This window comes from Archocentrus centrarchus, chromosome 8, assembly GCF_007364275.1.
Source record: "Archocentrus centrarchus isolate MPI-CPG fArcCen1 chromosome 8, fArcCen1, whole genome shotgun sequence".
In the NCBI taxonomy this organism is placed as follows: domain Eukaryota; kingdom Metazoa; phylum Chordata; class Actinopteri; order Cichliformes; family Cichlidae; genus Archocentrus; species Archocentrus centrarchus.
This window is the reverse complement of record NC_044353.1, coordinates 20,284,916-20,304,171: the sequence shown is the minus strand read 5'-3', so window position 1 is coordinate 20,304,171 and position 19,256 is coordinate 20,284,916. Positions and strand designations below refer to the sequence as shown.

General features: G+C 42.1%; 1 protein-coding gene across 1 annotated transcript; it reads left to right on the top strand.

The window, feature by feature from the left end:
- The first annotated feature begins 7,076 nt into the window (after window positions 1-7,076).
- On the top strand, window positions 7,077-18,875 carry srl (sarcalumenin). The gene is given in 10 exon segments (XM_030736021.1): window positions 7,077-7,189; window positions 14,952-15,059; window positions 15,272-15,367; window positions 17,087-17,203; window positions 17,310-17,543; window positions 17,653-18,038; window positions 18,041-18,077; window positions 18,080-18,240; window positions 18,242-18,318; window positions 18,320-18,875. Coding segments are annotated over 10 exon segments (1,419 nt in total). The 5' UTR covers window positions 7,077-7,131; the 3' UTR covers window positions 18,465-18,875.
- Window positions 18,876-19,256: the final 381 nt, after the last annotated feature.

The following is a 19,256-nucleotide window of genomic DNA, read 5'->3' as shown; positions in this document are numbered from 1 at the left end:
CCTGATCCATCTGAGCTGTTTGGAGAGACACTGTGAGCGAAACAGACTGTCCTGAAGTTCCACCTTTTAATGTGTTATGTCACTTTTTTTGAAGTCTACCTTTTCATGCTGTGTTTCTCTAAAAGTCCTCGAACGCCACGTTGATGAGAATTTCAAAACTGTTTTCATGGCTGACTGGTGCTCACAGAAAATGAAGCGAAGCTCGAGAAGCGAGTGCACTTACTGGTTCAAAACGCTATATTTTTTCCCCTGTTTGTTGTTGTTGTTGTTTGTTTGTTTGTTGCCATTTTTGCTGGGCTGGGTTCCCAGTAATCCCACACGTGTATCTGGCTTATTGTTTTTACTTGTGGCCTGACATTTTTGTTTAATTTTTTTTTTAAACATTTCCTGACACCTTCCCTTCTTGAGTTTCAAAGCGCCTGGCTTGCCAAATAAGCTAATATTTGGGCCCTGTTGAGTAACTTCCACAGGTGTGTGTCTCTTTTAGTGTTTTGAATCAGCGAGGCTCAGCGGTGTTCTGGACTCTGGCAGTCTGCAGCAGAACCGCTTTTGCCTTGAAATTCTTGCACGTGCAAATATAACTTGAATACAATCATTTGTTTGCTCGATCTTGGGAGCTTGTTCTGTTTTGCCCCTGTCAGTGTAAAATTTTTTTTTTTTTTTTTTTGTCTAAAGTTTGGGACATGTTTCAAAGCAGAATATGCCTGAAATATGAGGAACACGCCCAGTGAAAGAGTTTGAATGTGCCATGGAGGTGACTGGGCAGACCATACACGCTCTATGCATTTCCTTATATTGATTATTTGTCCTTTAGTGCGTTTTCTGTCAAATGTAACGTGATTTTTTTTTTTTTTTTACATATTTCTGCTTAAAGTTTAATGTTTTATTTTGCCTGGAACTCTTGGCTGACGGACAGATTGACATTAAGACATGTAGCGGAGAGAGGCAGCAGCATGCCTTACTAATAGCAGTTGCAGGGAGGCACTGTGAAGCCAGCCTTAACACAGCCCTGGGGTTGAGGGAAGTTTTTATTTTATTTTTTATTATTATTATATATATATTTTTTTTTTTTACCCTGGCCATTTGGTAGCCGCTGGAGCCCTTTTTTTTTTTTTTTCAATTTTTCAGACCAATCCAGCTTATAAATACCTGGGCTGTGTTGGAATATTTTATATGTCCAGTTACTTTAGACTTTGTCTAATCCATGTTTGTTTTTACTATGTTTTTCTTTAAAAAAAAAATGAACAGGTTGCATTCATATAGTCCTGAAAGAGTATTAAAAATGCGATTTCTGGTTACTTGTAGATTTAAACATGTTTAGCCCCTTAAAGCCAGTTTGGTGGCAAAAAAAAAAAAAAAAAAATCCACAAAGAAACGTCAACATTCCATAAATTTTCTTTAACGGTTTAATTTTCAGGAGTTAAACCTGATATATTCAGAGATTAGTTGCATCTTTGACACATCCCTGCTCACCCCCCCCTTGATCAGTGCATAGATGGCTCTTTGAACTGCTGGACAGATGCATCACAGAATTGCCCTTTAAAAAATATTGATGTCAGCTGCACTGAAATGAGTGGAATTGATTATTTCGCAGTTACTTCCTGTCTTTATAGGAAGGAGATTCCTGGATATGGAAAAGGTCTGTATGCTCTTTTGTTTGGAGAGTGCTCACCTTTTTTTTTTTTTTTTTCCTCTGTTTGCATTTAATCACTTTTTGCTGAATCCCAGACGTGGTTTGTTCCCATCTTTGCTTTCCACTCTGGTTTGTGTGTTAGGAAACGTGTGTTGACATATCAGGTGGTTGGATAAGTGGGGTGGGCTTGGGGTTCACCAAATAGGGTCAAGATTACAAAGCACTTACTGTACTATATAGGAGTTTGCTTCTTCTTCTTTTTTTTCTTTTTTTTTTTAAATATATAAAGGAGCAACTCCTCATCTGAAGCTCTTGAGGTTGAGTAAAAACCGCACAGCTGTGTATCCCCCTTTCCCTCCATGTCCAGTCCTCCTCCGTCTTGTCCTGTCACATTGTTTTTACTCTTTTGCTGTTTTCATGCTGTCTTTCTGTGTCTGTTTATCTCTGGTCTGTCTCCTCATTTTTCCGCTTGTTCTCCTCCCTCTCCTTTTTAAAATTTTTTTATTTTTTTTGTTAGACCCGTCAATCCATACGGTCATCAAGAAGCTATTTTTTTTTTCTTTTTTTTTTAAAGAGAAATGTTTTGGGGATAAAGAGGCTTGTGCCTTTGTAAAGACAGAATAATAAAGTTTGTACTTTGTTTTGTAAACACCGGGCTTTCTGTGTGTCTTTTTTTGTTTCTTTAGTCACAGTTATTCTAGCTCATAACCATCTGATTTTGATTCATTTCCAGTTCTGTTTGGCCATTGCTCAAGCAGTAGAGTTGATGCACAAGTGTCTGCTCCTGATTGGTGGATGGGCTTTTGACACCTCTCTCCCTCTCCTGCTCGGCAGCTCATGGCTAAATTAAGACTGACCACTTCTCTGTAACAGTTAAAATTTACACCAGCGATGTAGACGGCATCTCTTGTCGTCATCCTGACCCTCACTGATCCATTTCAGACCTCTTGTTCACACCCTCGCACGTTCTTGCAGAGGTACCGCTGGTTTGGGCTGCAAAAATATCTCTTTTTAACACCTCCCCAGTATTTTTATAAACAGTGTTGTGACTCTTTCTCACTTATGGTTTAGATATAAATTACATTATGAGAGTTGTTGTAGAAATTCTCATGTAATAAAGCCTGCATATGTCCTCATACTCTCTTGTCTCAGTTCAGCAGCCCAACCTCCTCAGTCTCCTCTGATGATCACATCATCATCCTCCCTGATTGCTTTGACACCAACCGGCGTCTGAGGGGGTCCGCGTACAGCTCCGCCATGTCGCTGCCTGGCGCTGTTGCTGCTACTGTGACTTCGGGCGAACCAGACGTAGAGCAGGAGGAAGAGGAACGTTCCAACACGGATGCTGTTGCACGCTGAGAAAGAGAGGCAGGAGCCAGCAGAGGTGGTTCACGGGCAAACATCGGGCCTCCACCCCTCACTCAAATCAACAGCACCATGAGCCAGTTGCTGTGTGCGTCACAAACTGTGGACGCTCATCCTTGAAGTGATGCCATTCCCTGGACCCTCTGCTGCCACAGAAGATATACATTAAATAATGTTTTGTCAGTCTGCCAATAAACTATTTGCGCTGCTCTGTGTTACACTCTCTTCTCAGTATTGTCTCTGTTGGTTCTGCACTTGGGTCCACCTTGCAATTTGGCTGTCAAACCGTGACACCAGAGAACTGCTGCTGACTGGATAGTTTGTTGACCCTTCTCTGTGAACCTGTGTGGGAAAATCCCAGCAGATCAGCAGTTTCTGAAATACTCAGACCGGCACTCTAACTGACCCCTTTCCTGTTTGCATATCTTTCCATTTGTCACACTGCAAAGAATAAGTAAACACTAATACATGTATTTCAAAATAAACTGATTAAAGTGAGATTTGAATTAAGTTTTATTTTCAAATTAAGGTGGATTATTCTTGAATAAATACTGGTGCCTGTAATCCAACTCAAACCTGTTGACTCATAAAGCTCAGTTTAAGTTATTCAGCTTTTCTTATGTACCGCTAAATGATCATTTCCACCAGTAAAGTTTTCTAAACAACATTGAATATGATTCAGACCATGAAGCACACTGTATTTATTGTATATTTTCTCCCTGTAGAAAGTAAGAGTTCCGTCTTCTGGATAATCTCCTGATTCCTGAATCAAATAAGTTATTTACTAGAACTTTCTCATAAACTCAACACATACAGACACATGTAGACATATGATTGATGATTGTGTTTATTGATTTGAAGACTGCCAATAAAGACAGAAGAGAAATAAGAAGACAGAGTAAAGGAAAGGTAGAAGGGTAAAAGAGGGTGATAAAAAACGGACTGAAAGGAGGAAAGAGATCAAGGAAGGAAATCCACAACAATTCCCTACAAGCAAGTACTAGATGACGGTGGGAAGGAGAAACTTCCTTCCTTCCTTGTTTTGTTTTTTTTTTCTTTTTTTTTAGGAAGAAACCTCTAGCAGATCCAGGCTCAGGAAGGGGCAGCCATCTACCCCGACCATTTATGGGTGAGGGGGAAAAGAAAAGAAAAGGAGGGAGACAAGATGAAGAAGGGAGGGCAGAAAGAAGAAAGGGAGAGAGATAATAAATTAGGTGTAGAGAAGAGGGGTAGTGGAGGTAGGAGAGAAAGGCCGAGGGGAGAGGTGAAAATTAAGGAGATGGAAAAAAGGTGGAGGAAAAAGGTAAAAATTGTCCAGGCTGAACTGGAGAAGCAGCCGAGTCCTTCTGGAAAAAGCTGATGGGCTTTTTCTTCTTTTTCAGGCAGAGTTCCTGCAGATCTTTATTCTGTGCTTCTCACTAATTCATTATCCATTCTGTTCCCCAGGTTTCTCACCCATTTTCTCCAGTTCTTCTCATTTTTGCTGCTTCATGTTTTCTTTCACTTCTTTATGTTTCTCTTCCTGTGCTTCCTCTTCTTTGTGCACATCTTTGTTCCTTTTCTGTCCTTTAACAGAGAGTAATTCCTGATTTCTCCTCTGCATTTCATGAGGCGTACACTTTATGTGTTTTCTCCTGTCATCACTTCTCCTCCTGCATTTCAATATTTCTGTGTTGTACTTCATTACATAGTGCTTGCAAATATGTATTCTTGCTCAACATCTATCAGATCCTACATTGCATCTCTGTGCATATTTTCTCCAGGTGTTCCTTCTCTTCTTTCAATATTTTTGTCTTTCAAGTTGTTATAAGCGTCTCTGTGTTTCTTCCTGTTCCTTCTCTTTCAGCATTTTAGTATTTCTTCGCAGCGCTTCATTAAAAATTATTTCCCAACCTTCATTTTGGCTCTGCGTGTCTTCAAGCTTGTATTGCATACCTGAAACTTGTTGGTCCTGTCTGCTCTTCTCCCAAAAGTTCATTCATTTCTCCCACGTGTTTATTTTGGGCCTTCATCTCTCTAAACTTCTCCTCCAGCTGACTTTTCTCCTCCTGCATTTGTTTAATCATGCTCTCCAGGTCTTGGTTTTTGGTCCAACAGCCAGCCAGTTATTTAAGGGCAAAGTCCTTCTAGAAGTGTGCTTCCCCCTTTTGGTAGCCATCATATCTGCATGTATAGAATCACCAGTCAAATCTGATAAGAATACTCAACATGTGACTTGCCTCAAAATAAGGATTTAAAAGGCTTTTCCCAACCATTCAGCATTTAATCCTACTAAGTAATATTGTTTTATGCATCAGTGAAAGTCCTCCTTATGTTACAGACTTCCAAGGTAGAAAACCACCTTAAAAAATACCACACACAACAATGACATTCGTTTTTCAAATACGCTTTAAAATTAAAGTTTAAAGATAAAACAAAATAAAGGCACCTTTAAACCATCCAAATTACTTATGGGAACAGTATCTGTAAATCTCAGGAACCAAAATACTCACGCACCTTTTCTGCAACCCCCAAATCAAAGAAGTCCTTTAATATAAAATTAACAATAAAACACTGCAGGCCTGTTCGTGTGTGTTGGGGTCTGAAAATCTGTGACCCATTCACTTCCAAAGAAAGCAGGAAAAGAAACAAGATAGGAGTGAGCACCTGCAGTTGTTTTACTCACAGCCTCTTGAGCAGTCAGTTGGGTAAAGCTGGTTTATGTGCTAGTGATGGAAACATTGAAGGGACCGCTGAAGGGAACGATGAAGGGGTACTGCAGCAGCTGGCAGCAACCAGAAACCTCAGGAGAGATAGCTGACATCTGGGTTCCTCTATGCGTCACCAAAAAAGCCCAAAGACAGCCTCCAGGTCCTGTAGTTTAGCCAGCAGACACAAAAATCAGTCCATCCTGTAACTCTGTTAAAATAAAAACCCAACATCTCATATTTTGTGACGATTCCTAAAATGGGCTTATTCATCAAATAGGAAATTATGGAATCTGTGGGATTAAAAAAACACAAGTTTAATCTGTTTAACAAAATACAAGTTTAATCTGGAGGCTATGTTCATCTTTTATGTATAGTCTATCTGCTGAATAAACCACATTTAGGTGTTCACTACTGACTGTAGATTATTTTCTGCCAAAACAAGGCAGCAAGTGAGGCTGATGTTTTCCATCTTTAATCAATAAAGAATTAACACTGACTGAAAATCAGAAAAAAGCTCATCAAAAGCAACGATGTTCATAAAATAATCATCGCCCCCTCAACCACTCCCTAGCACTAGTGAACCATGTCAGGATTAATGCTGTTTTCCGCTCTAAAATGAACATGCTGTAATGTTTGGACATGCTTCCCAACTCATTTGGGAAGGGCATGCTTGGGTAAGAAACTCCTGCCATATTTGGGGATTAATTTACAGTGGAGATGTTGATTCCTGAGGAATTGTGAGATTATGTTCGCCACACTACATCTGCCTGAGTGTGATAAAGCAGTAATCCGCCCAGCCTTTAGCTGTGTTAGGGATTCTAGGCTGACTCAGGGGTCTTTATGCTTCCGACACACCCTCTCTGCAGCTCTCTCATTCCCCCTCGCGCTCACACTCACACTCCCTTGTGGTGATTACTTTAACCAGCATGGCAGCCAATAAGTCTTTCTTACCAGCATAAGAGTCTGACAGTTCCCTTCAGTTCTTTAAGCCTACAGCAAACTACAACTTCATGGAGATGTAGTAATAAATCTGTTACAGTCTTTTAACCATCATTTTCTTTTAGATTTGGTAATGCTTTAGTTTTTCATCATTAGTTTAGAGGAAGACAGTGTTCGTTATCAGTCTTTAATTTAATTTTTTTAGATTTACTGTCAGTGAGGAGTTGAGTGAATTTGCTCTGGAGGACAGAGCAACCTCTTGCACTGATGACGAGGCCTGAGCTGCAGCCTCTGAAAAAAAAAAAAAATAGAGTCAGCTGCTTGCACATGTAGAGTCGCTGTGGCATGATAGACTCCTGTAACACCTCGAGCACACACAGATCTCAGCCCCTCCACCAGCTGGCCATCTCTGTATCCCACCTCTTCTCTCTCTGTGTGCACTTTAACCTTCCTGCCTTGGTATATATAGTCTGTGTGACTATCAGAGTTCTCCTGGCAGCCATCATGAAGGGTGCAGTCTCGATCTGTTTCCTCTCTCTGCTGCTTTTGCAGGCCACAGCAGGTAAGATTCAGAGACAATTTGGTAAAACATGCTGTTATAGATGAGGCGGTGCACTGTGGGCATGATTAATGTTTGTGTACAAGTGCTGCTGATGACTGAAACCGTGATGTGGCATAAGTTTAGAAGCAGGTTTAATGAATGCTTGATAAATTCTGCCATAATCGACTGCTCCGTCAGCTTGACCCTGCAGTGGTTCCTCAAAGATTCAGAGGATGGCCAGGAATGGTCTGTCATATGACCGAATGCGGGCTGTCCTGTAGGTTTTTGTCAATTGTGGGGTCAGTTTGGCCACAAATGGCACTGGCTTTTAGAGACAGAGTATACCACCAGCCAAGGATAAGGATAGATGGACAGAAATGTTATCCCAGACTTTCTTTGCCACTGAGCTAAGCTATTTAAATCTGTCCCAGTTTATAGTTAAAAAGCTGGCACACGTTACAGAATTGTGGCTATACCTGTCTCTTTCTAATACTCTTCATTATTAAATCAAATATTTAATGCCGCGCTGGAACAGCTGTCACTTCTCATGTATGAACAAATCGCATTTGGGTGAGTTTCTGAATTTCAGGATTATTCAAAGCTGTCCGGCCTCTACTGCGGACTGACAGCATGTCAGCTGTCCTAACGCGTGGCACCAGCTGATGGAAAGTCTTAGTCTAACCAAGGAGAGGGGAAACAGCCACGTGGGAGCTTGAATGAACTCTGAGCTTTTTCTGCACGCGCTAATTTGGTCTGTTTGCTTCATTCTTCAGTTTCACCTGCTATGGTTAGAAGAATGACATCCTTAACATCATAATCAACACAGATCATAACTATATCAGATGGCGTCCATGGAGCTGGATGTCATAGTGAGCTGAACACCCATAACTACACCCAAATTACCCATTCTAAAAATGCGGGCTGGTCTCTGGGGCTGGACTGGCGCGGGTATTGTTACCCTTGTCTGTCACCCCTGTCCGTCCTTGGGGTGGCGTTCAGCTCCACAGCCGGGACCCAGGCCTCCATATTCCAAGCCGCTGTCAGGTGTCTAAGATTGGATAGCCTCCTGAAACCCAACCCCAACCCCCCCCCCGCCCTCCCCGCCACTACAGCTTCTCCCTCCCTTTCTCACTTAGACCTTCTACCCTCCCCATCCCTCCTGACTCGTCACCCCTCCCAGCTCCATGCTTCCCTTTAGATACACTGCACAGCTGCTGCACTGTCACAATCACAATTTATTCCCAGCAGTTGGCCTTTTAGGGACATGCATTCTCCAGGCTGGAGGGGCCGGGCTGTGGCTGCAGCTCAAGCTTTCAAAGATCCCTTTTGCAGGCTCATGCAGGTGTCTTATTGTGGCCTCTTTCTGTGAATTCCATAGGCATACTGGGTATTGATTTTTGCTAGAGTAAAAAGAGGTTTATGTTGAAATACCTGTAGGATATGGCGACACTGAGACATGAACTCTTTGTCACTCAGTGTGTAATATTTTGTGTTAGTGTTTGGTTCAGTTGTTGTCAGGAATTCCACTGAGCTCTGCATAAAGGACATGAACGTGTAATCTCCATCCAGATTTATTCATCGAAAAGCAGCGCCATCAGAGTACTTTATGTACTTGTTTTTTGGGGAGAAATACACCGGAAGGTCATCTTTTGGGTTTAGGCATGTAGCAGTGAAAACACACTCAGAAATATTGTGACCTGTTCCATCTGATAAACTAATAGCGCTTCTTTACAGACATTAACATGCACTTATTAAATAGCTTAAAATTTGTCATGAAAAAGCAAGATGTGGGGTTTTTTTTTTGGTGGTGTAAATGAGGCTAACAACTGCTGGATGATGCTGCCCAGTTCCAGGGTTTTATGTGGATGTGACACTGCTCAGTGTTGGCATGCAATGAAAAACATAAGCTGCTATAGTTAGAGAAGAGTTGGCAGAGAATCTTGTGTGTGAATGGCTGTGATTGACCGTGCAGGGACTCCAACTGTTTCTCGCATAATGTTAAACATTTGGTTAAACTGTGAAGGGGCTTAAAATGTCACCTCACAATCTAAAGTACCTTAAAATGACTATTTTTGTGAATTAGTGCTATGTAGGTAAAATTGTAGTGAACTGAAACTTGAAAGATCACTTTCCTAAAAGGGAGCACTCATAACTTGAATGCCAGGAAAAAAAACCATGTGTAGAATATTTCTTCCCCACATTAAAGAACCACAGTTCGCCTCTTTGGGTCTTCAGATTATTTCTTCACACCGCTGTGTGTGTATCTGTTTATAGTTGGTGGCAATACTATCCTTCCTCAGTTGGTAAAAATATCTTTGGCCTCCTCACTTTGCAGAGGGGAGACACTGAAAGTTAAAGGAGCACGGTGTCCATGTGATTCCCCTCTAATGGCACGCAGGACATCCCTGTGCTGGACGTAGTGGAAGGGACACGCCAGTCATACTCTGTGACTTTATTACACACTCTTCCTTAAGACGAGCCCCACAGTCCCAAGGGCGCCTGACATCCTTCGCTGGCTCTAAAACAGGAGAGCAGGGATTGAGGCATCAGATCAACACTTTAGCGTAAAGTGCCTTTGCCCTCACACCTTTCCTTGAGCCTGTCCCTGCACTTGATGTGACCCCGGTTAGTGTGTGGATATGGCTCATATTAATAAGAGTCTCATATGTGTTGTGTTGTGAGTAGAAGGTTCTCTGCCTTTTCATTTTTGCACTTCTCTGAAAAAGGTAGTTGACACAGTAAAACTAAGTGAAAGAAATGAAAAGCAACGAAACTCAATTATACCGGAGTTCCTTTTCTTGTTACAAAATACTTTTCAGCAATTTAATTACTAGATACAAGGAAAGCCATAATTTGCACTGTATTTAAACTTACATGCATTCTACCTTTCACTTGGCTAGCCTGTATACAACACAGTCAGCTCTCTGGGATGAGGAGATCTCTAAAGTCTCTGAACTGACTAACAGTCGAAACCTTAAAATAGGCAGCAGTCATTTTGCCCCCCTCCTCTGTCCATCTTCTGACCCATTGTAGGGCTATTTTTGACTGTGTGGGAGTACTAGCAGCACAAGCAGTGCCACCTGTTGCCATCTGTGGTATCTTCTCACCACACCCTGCACAGCTCTGCTCTCACACCTCTGACCCTTACCAGGGGAGGAAACAGGCATTCCCATAGGCTGGTAGTAGGTTTATTTTAACATTCATCTGCTTTGGTTTAAGTGTAGCGTGCAAGCAGTGTGTTTACTGTGTTTTTAAGATGGGCATGAATGAGAAAACAATTTTGTTTAAGTACATTCATAAAGTTTAAATGAGAACTGAGGCATTAAACAAACCACTGGTCATGTAAAGTTGTTGCATTCTTCTTAATTTTGAATGGAAATGTGCTTCTCTGTGGAACCATCGGCCTTCAGATGAGGTTGCTTGAATCCCCTTCCCTGTTCCCAGGATAAATCCTTTATCTGGGGGTTCCTGGGCTGCTACCCTCATCATGTTCACTTTAATTCAATTTACCTTGACTGTGCTGTAAGCAGAACATGATCCTGGGGTTCCACACATATACAGATGGTCATTATATACAGTGTAACTACAGATTCATAGCAGCACACACGTGCATGAGAACATAATATACAATAGAATATTCACTGGATAAATTAAATACTTCTTTTGGCATCAGTATATAATGTGCAGCTTCCTTGTCTACACTGGTTGAGGTTTGTGGTTTGTACCTATATTAAGTTTTGCTTAACTGTCATTCCAGGGAAAAAACAGTCAAAAGTGGGCAGAGGGGATCTTCATATTTTCAGACTTATTTCTAATGACTGATAGGTCACAGGAGATCTCCGTATGGTTTAGGGATGACTGACTCCTGACGAAGAGGTAGGCTTAGATCTTCAACAGGATGTGCCGATGCCACCAGAATGTTTCTCCAAACTCTGGCACGGTTGTGTGGCAACGAGCTCAGTGAGGACAGGGTTCAGCTCCCCTGTCGCCTTCAGGGTTCATTTTGAGCGCTGATGCAAGGCCCGCCGTCCGCAGGCAACATTACCTCTCTGATCTTTGCGGAGCGCTGTCGGGGGGCCTCAATTAGGGATCGACTGGATTGGAAGGTGTTAACAAGTTCACAGCCGTTAAGGCCCACTCAAGGAGCCAGCGTTAAAAGACATGACTCTTCTGAATGACGAGTCAAGTTACAGAAGCTTGAGTAATCCCTGTGTGCTGCGGTGATGGCGTGATGCAATGTGGAAGAGATGGGATCTGGTCATCGAAAAGCACTTTAGTCCTCAAGTAGAATCATCCTCTTTGCCCTCTAATGGGTTTCATCAGAGGGCACGTCACCTCTATTTTGCAATATAATCACATTCTGTCCGAAACTTGCAACTGGTTCTGATTACTTGAGCAATGTGGCTCAGTTTCAAATGCAACCAAGATGCCATGGAGCAGAAATAGATGACATCACTTAGGTGGTGTTTCTAAAGGTCACATGAACAAAAGCAGCTTTGCACAGGCTGTAGTTATTGTCAGAGATAAATCTGATTCATTATAAAGTCGTGCTGTGTCTCTGCTTTGTTTTTGTTTGTTTTTACATGGATTACATTTTTAATATAAACTAACAAACAACAAGGCAAAAAAACAGAAGGACCAACATGTCCTGCTCATTTTCCAATCCCACTCTCAGCTATCCACATCCCAGCAGACAAATCACACAAATTCACATAAAAAAAAAAAGAAAATTTTTATCAGTTCAAAAAGCTTAATTTTTCTACAGTGCCAAAACCAATCAGACAGTGCTCCTTTAGCCTCTATGTATTTAATGCACATGTGCACTATATGTATTATTAAACTGCAAATACGTAGCCACACACTGTATATGAATTTGCTGCTTTCAGGGACCTCAGCGTTGCTCATACCCTCCTTTTATTCTGGCTACTAACCTTTTGGTTTCTCTTACTCTTGCATCGTGCCACCAGAAACATTACACAGGCTTATTTTTAGCAGGTTGACTCGGTGAGAATCAGCAGTGTGTCACTGCCGCCGCACAGCAAAGGAGAAACCTTTGGGGTTTGTGTTAAAGCCTTAGAGGTGTGTAATTTTGGGGCCCTTCATTATTTTTGTATGTGCACATACCAAAATGCTCCAATTGGATTTTTGTGATCAGAAAATGAAGGCTGCATTTTTCATGAATGAGAATCAGGTCAGTTTACTGAATGCGAGTCCATTTAAAAGACTCAAGGCTCATAAATCTAAACGTAAGTTTGCTCGAGGCTTGTAAACAAACAGGCCTTCAGATGATTTGACTTGTCATTTGATGCAGCATTGGTTTCGGCCAAAGCGACGTGCCATTCTGACTCTTGGCCAGAAACACTAGAAGTCATTCACCTCATGGCTGGTGGCGTTACTCCAGGCTATGGGTCAGGATGCTGCTGCCCTTTGAGAGGGTGGAGTTTATTAGATGTTTAAAAGAACGTCATCGTGTAACTTTGCTTTGTTGTGATGAACATTTTTCTTGGTGCGGTTTTGAAATTCTGAAATAAAAAAAAAAAGAAGGCATTTGTTAATATTATTTGTGAATGAATGAGTGTAGCCTGTGGTGATGCTAGAGATTTTCAAAGAATATTTAAGTCACCTTCTGGTTTCTTCTTACTCCAGCCACAACTTACTGCCAATCTAGACATCAGCTTTCTCATGGAGGATGGCAATATCTATGAGAGAAAAAAACAAAACAGTACAACTTACTTCACAGTGTATTGGACCTGTTTCAGACAGTAATAGACTGAGGCGATCTTACATTTTTCATCCCTGGACATAAACTGATCAGTGTTGTCCATTTGTCTGCAGTTCTAATCTGGAAAAATTCTGTTACCTTCACATCCAGTTACCTCTGCTCTGTTCAATTCAATTCAATTCAATTCAATTTTATTTATATAGCACCAAATCAGCGACCAGCTGGGGGTGAGGGGAGGTAGATGGGACAAAAGACACACTGTGGAAGAGAGCCAGGGGGGGGGTGTCTGTGTCCTGAATCACTATTCCGTCACTTTTTGATGAGCATTGCATAATTATTTCTTCACAGACACATGCTGAGATCAGAGAGTTGTGCTGCGAGCAACCGTACCAACTTTTCACGCTTTTTCTGATCCTCCATGCAGGTAGTGTTAGTGTTATAGAACTGCAATGAAAATGTGTATCCTTATTGGGAATGTCAGGTAATGTGCAGAAAGTTATATGAGGTTATTTTGAGCTGTATTAATATTTTTCCAGCACCAGTACACTGAATTTAACTGGGCTCTGCTGACAGAAGGTATGCACATAATGTGTTTAAGAATAACATCAATATTCTGTGCTTTCCACAGTCTTATTTACAACTGAATGACTGCAGTTAATAATTCAACAGCTGCTACTCTATCAGCATCAATCTTCCATGCTGTAAATACCCTTTAAAGTTGCTTAACAGTTCTGATAAGGGAGTGTCTGGTAGCCTGGACGCTCAGACCCATAACCTCCCAGGGCATGGAAGTGCGAACCAGGAAGACTTCCCAATTGCTGCTATATATATCTGGTAGCAGGCTGGTGTGTGGGAGGCGTTATGGGGGGTCTGTTCTGAGGCCTGGGCACACAAGGACAAGCCTCACAGCCTGATGAGTTTGTGATTGGTGGGTAAATATAGATGACAAAAGAAGGAGGATTGCACACCATTGTCTCATGTATATTATTGTTGGGAACACTCAGTCCGGCTTTGAGTTCTCCTCCTCATGTGTTATGAAACTGGGGAAGTCCCTCTCACTGTCAGTCTGTCTTATCTTTGCTGTTGTTATAAACCCCATGATGATGCCAAACACATGTCTTTGTTTATTTTCAGCATTTGCTTTCTAAATTAAGACCTGATCGTACTAACAGCTGTGATCTAAGTAATACGACATGTTCAAAAGTGGACATGACTGGTGAGCAAATATTTTCACTTGCGCGTTCTTTCTCTGTCTCACACACACTCACACACATACACCTGAAATAAGCTCACAGCTCAGTCAAAAGGTGTCAGTGCTGGTTTACATCTGATTGTAAACGCCAACTTGAAAACTATATCTCATTTAAAGAGGGGCTGGTCAAGATATAGCAGAGGAATTACTGATTGCATTAAGATGGGACACCTTAGATGGGCTCCTAGTCAGTCCACTTATCCAGCAGATGGTGGGTCAGTTCAGAGCTTCTGCTGTTCATGTGCTGAAGTGTCACATGTCACATGTTTGCCCTCATTCTACAGCGGGGGCAAAAAATGTAATCTAAAAAGCCAAAAGGCTGCTACTGTTTTGTGAAGTTTTTAGATGCTAATAACTACAAATCAAAATGTTTAGCTGGTGGATTGTGCAGGAGGAGGTTAGGTGTTGTAATTCCCTATTTGTCTTGGTAAATCTGAGAAATTAAGTTCTCAGAATAGAGCAAAAAGTGATTGATTATTTTCTGGGTTTTTGCTGTAGTGTCCTACAGCAAAGTGCTGCTGATAATAATGCTCATACTAAAACCTTTGATTTGTTTGCTTCCAGTACAAAACTGCCATCAAGTGTTTGTTTTTATTGGTCTTTGTCCAGAAATAGCATCATGTAGTAGTGACGCTTTATTAAACATGCATGGCAGCTGTCAACAAACCCAGTGTGGGCTTCATTGTTAAACTGTCACTGGGTTGCCTTCGAACAAGTCTGACCTCATGCATTTACTTTAAATTTTAGGAGTCCGTTTAAGACATATGCCGAGGTCTTGAAAAAAGCTGAATTTATTGTTGTTGCTTTAGATGTTTCTACAGAAGAAGAAGAAGATGTTATCTCCGTCCTTAGAGACAGATCTCACATCGATGAGACGCTGCGGCTTGCAACAGAGGAAAAAGCAAGAGACTATGCAGGTGAGGGTCAAAGCTCAAGTTAGCTGTTTTACTTTTCTCATTTTTTTTTCTCCTGATTTCTCTTTAACATAACTGGAGTAAACTAAATATGAGAGAACAATATATTCTTATGGTGTTTTGAAAAGCAATGGATCCCAAGGCAACATTTCTTATCTTATCCACCTTACTAACATCTTTTTGAATATTTCTTGTCTGTCTTCCTTTTCCTTCAGCGGCTCTGGAGAGGTTGCGGAAGATCTACCATACGTCCATCAAGCCGATGGAGCAGGCCTACAAGTACAACGAACTGAGACAGCACGAGATCTCAGGTATCACCGAAGCGCCGGCCGCAGCTGCACTTTGCTTCACTTTCTTCTGTTGTGTGGATTTTTTCTGTTTGAGTTGCTTTAGTGACTGATTTGTTGACTTGTTTGTACAAATGCAGCATCTTCACACCACCAGCTGATACATAAGAGCAAGAAGTGGATTTATTATTATTATTATTGATTGTTAATAAAGTGTCTTTTTTTCTCCAGTACATACTGCACTGTGCCCTGTTTCTTTACAGTGGACTTAACACTCCAAGCTGCACACTGAACTGCCCAGAAAATCCCACTTTCCCCACAATGAAATAAAGTTTGCCCTCTTGTGGCTTTCCAGGCTTAGCTTACATAGCAAAAAAATTAAACTTGTATGATAGACTAACACGTACGCTTTAGACACAGGAGTCAATTCAGCTTATCACCTGACTACACTGGCACATCCTCCATCTGTTGACAGACATGTTTGACACTCTGCAGGTCAAATATGGGACTCGATTCCAGCCTGGATCTCCCACCCATTTATGTACATTGTTACTTTATCCCTCCCTGTTGCTTGTAGAAACATCACTCCCTCACTGAGCTTTCCTCCACCTCCTGTTCCCTTCACTTCTCTATACTCCACCCTCTCCTGTCTTCCACTCATCCCATCCCCTCCACTCCCCCCCTCATCTAACAGCCTACCCGGGAAGAACCCTGGGGGACTCAGCCACAGGTGGGTGTGGCCAGAGCTTACCTGTGCATGGCAGTGCCTGCAGTGCTCGGCCCTTTCCTTTCACCTTTCATTTGTCTTCATACATTTGCTCTCTGTGGGTCGCAAATTTCAAGCATGTTTCACTTTGGATGACACTCAGTATGCCATCGCAGATCGGGGTGTGGTCAAAGTGATCCATGGGTAATTCATTTTCTGGAGAGCAGGCATATTTTTTTTTACCTTGTGTCAATCAAAAGAGAAATAAAAATGCTCTTTGTGGCAAAACCTTAATAGACTTTGGGCATATTAGTGTTTAAACAGCACATTATCTTTTTTTTTTTTTTTAAAAACCTGGATGGTGCAAATTGTAAAAAAATATGGAAGGGGTTGCATGTGCAGCTTTGGGTTTAACAAAGGATGCACAGTCTTCAGGAGCGGACACTGGTGGGAAAGGGTGGTCAGTGTTCAGCTAGGAGTGAACTGCTTTACTTTGTCATTTTATTTTTATTTTTTAAATCCTTTTAAATTCCACCAGCATCAGGAGGAATGCTTAATGCATTTTTTAAAAATGTTGCCCCCCCTCCTTTTAATGCTACTTTCTGTCAGTCAGAAGCATAGTAGTACATTGCACCCTACCACCCAAACACCATGTCCACTCACAACAGCTATGAGACACACAGCTTGCTTTAGAAGCGCTCCCTCTCTGTCAGAGTGTAATACTTTATCGTGTGTCATGAGATATGGCTGCTGCATTTTAATGAATTTCCTTGATGCTATTAAACACCCTAACAGCTTTACAATATGTTTTTGTCTTTCCTTCTTAAGTGTTGTAAAATATGCCCTGTGCTCTGGATTGGCGTAGTAGATGTGCTCTTCAGTGTCTCTCGAACTCAAGTTTTAGTTCATCTCAAAAAATATATCTATATTTATCCAGAGAGACCTTTTGGATTGATGGTTGATTAAACTACTGGCTAGATGACCATTCCATCACCCTGCTGAGACTTTGATCACTGTTGCTTCTCCTTGCACAACAGATGGCGAGATCACCTCCAAGCCCATGGTGCTATTCCTGGGACCTTGGAGTGTAGGAAAGTCCTCCATGATCAATTACCTCCTGGGCTTGCATGACAGCCCCTACCAGCTCTACACAGGTAAGAAACAGATGCAACGATGATGACGTAAACTTAAAATGTTGCTAAATCTACATTAGATTAGCATTAACCTCCTCTTCTCTTTCTCCATGATATTGTTCTGTAGGAGCTGAGCCTACTACCTCTGAATTTACCGTTATTATGCATGGGGAAAAGATCCGCTCTGTTGAGGGTATTGTTATGGCTGCCGACAGCTCTCGCTCCTTCTCTCCCCTGGAGAAGTTTGGCCAAAACTTTCTGGAAAAGCTGATCGGTATTGAGATGCCCCACAAGCTACTGGAACGTGTGACGTTTGTAGACACACCAGGAATTATTGAGAACCGCAAGCAGCAGGAAAGAGGTAAAAGAAAGAAACTCACCCTCAGTTTTCACCTTTCAAATGCTGCAATCCAGCTGTGTACAGCTCATCATTCATTTTTAACTGTTGCTTATTTTCTTTTCTCATCTAGGCTACCCTTTCAATGATGTCTGCCAGTGGTTCATTGACCGTGCTGATCTGATCTTTGTCGTGTTTGACCCCACCAAACTGGATGTTGGTCTGGAGCTAGAGATGCTCTTCAGGCAGTTAAAGGGTCGCGAGTCGCAGATTCGCATCATCCTAAACAAGGCTGACAACCTGGCCACCCAGGACTTGATGAGAGTTTACGGAGCGCTCTTTTGGAGCTTAGCTCCCCTCATCAATGTGACCGAGCCTCCCCGTGTTTATGTCAGCTCCTTCTGGCCGTACGATTATGCACCTGACACCAGCCGTGACCTCTTCAAGCGAGAGGAGATCTCTCTTCTGGAAGATCTCAACCAGGTGATCGAAAACCGCATGGAGAACAAAATTGCCTTCATATCCGCCAGCATGGTATCCGTGTACGCATCCATGGCCTGCTGTAGACCGCTATGTTCAGACCTTTAAAGAGAAGATGAGCTTCTTCAGTGATCCTGAGTTGGTCTTCCAGGAGATTGTAGATGATCCAGACAAGTTCTATATTTTCAAGTCCATCCTAGCCAAGACCAACGTCAGCAAATTTGACCTGCCCAACCGTGAGTGCTTACCGTGACTTCTTTGGCATCAACCCTATCACCAACTTCAAGTCCCTGTCAGCCCAGTGCTCCTACATCGAGGCTGTTTGCTGATAAGATTGAGAGGGCAATCACCACTGAGTTGCCTGCCCTTCTAAGCAGCATTAACTCTGGCAAGCAGCCTGGCCTGTCCTCCTGCGAGGCTACCGGCTGTGGTGAGAAGCCAAAGAATCGATACCGAAAGAACTGAGGAACAAAAAATACTCTGGAGGTAGAAAGGAGAAAGAGAGGTGAAGAGAAAGGGTCTGGTGGAAGCCAACCCTGCTTTTGTCAGAACGCTTGTATCATTAACGGAGACAGAGGCGAGAAGATGCATTTTTGTTTTTGTTTTGTTTTGTTTTTCCTCAGGAGAATAAGGGGAGGTACAGTTACATCGTAAGAACGAGATAGCGGGAGGGAGGGGTCATTGATAAAGGCAGCTTAACGATACAAGTGCTGAAGAAATGAGAACACGCCTCTCTCTCCCTTGCACAACCACACACTGAACTGTCCTGGGACTTTGGTTTGGGAAATCAATGAATGTGAATAAAAGAAGAAATGGAAAAGAAAAAGTAGCCTCAAACAGAAAAGTTTAAATCCCGAGACTAAAAAAAAAAAAAAAGTCAAATATCAGCTCCCTTGTATGTGAATAAAGGAAAAAGGCTTGAAACAGAAATGTGTGTTGGACAACTCTGAGAATTGCACTGCAGCAGGTTGCTTCCACACGCTTCAGAAGCTGCTTTTGAAGCAGCCCCTTTTTGTGGGTGCTACACAAAGCTAGACATCCAAACCTTTGCTTTTGAACTAGATTAACACCGCATGCTCGATATCACAACAGATGCATGTATTTTTCCTCCTCTCATGAGTAAGAAATAGTCCCTTGTGTTACTCACACCTGCAACAAATGCGGCCTTTTATTTCCCCTCACAGCTTCGTATGCTCGTCAGTCTTGGTTGTTGACAACCTCTGAAATGAGCAGGGGTCAGGGATCAAGGGTCAGAGT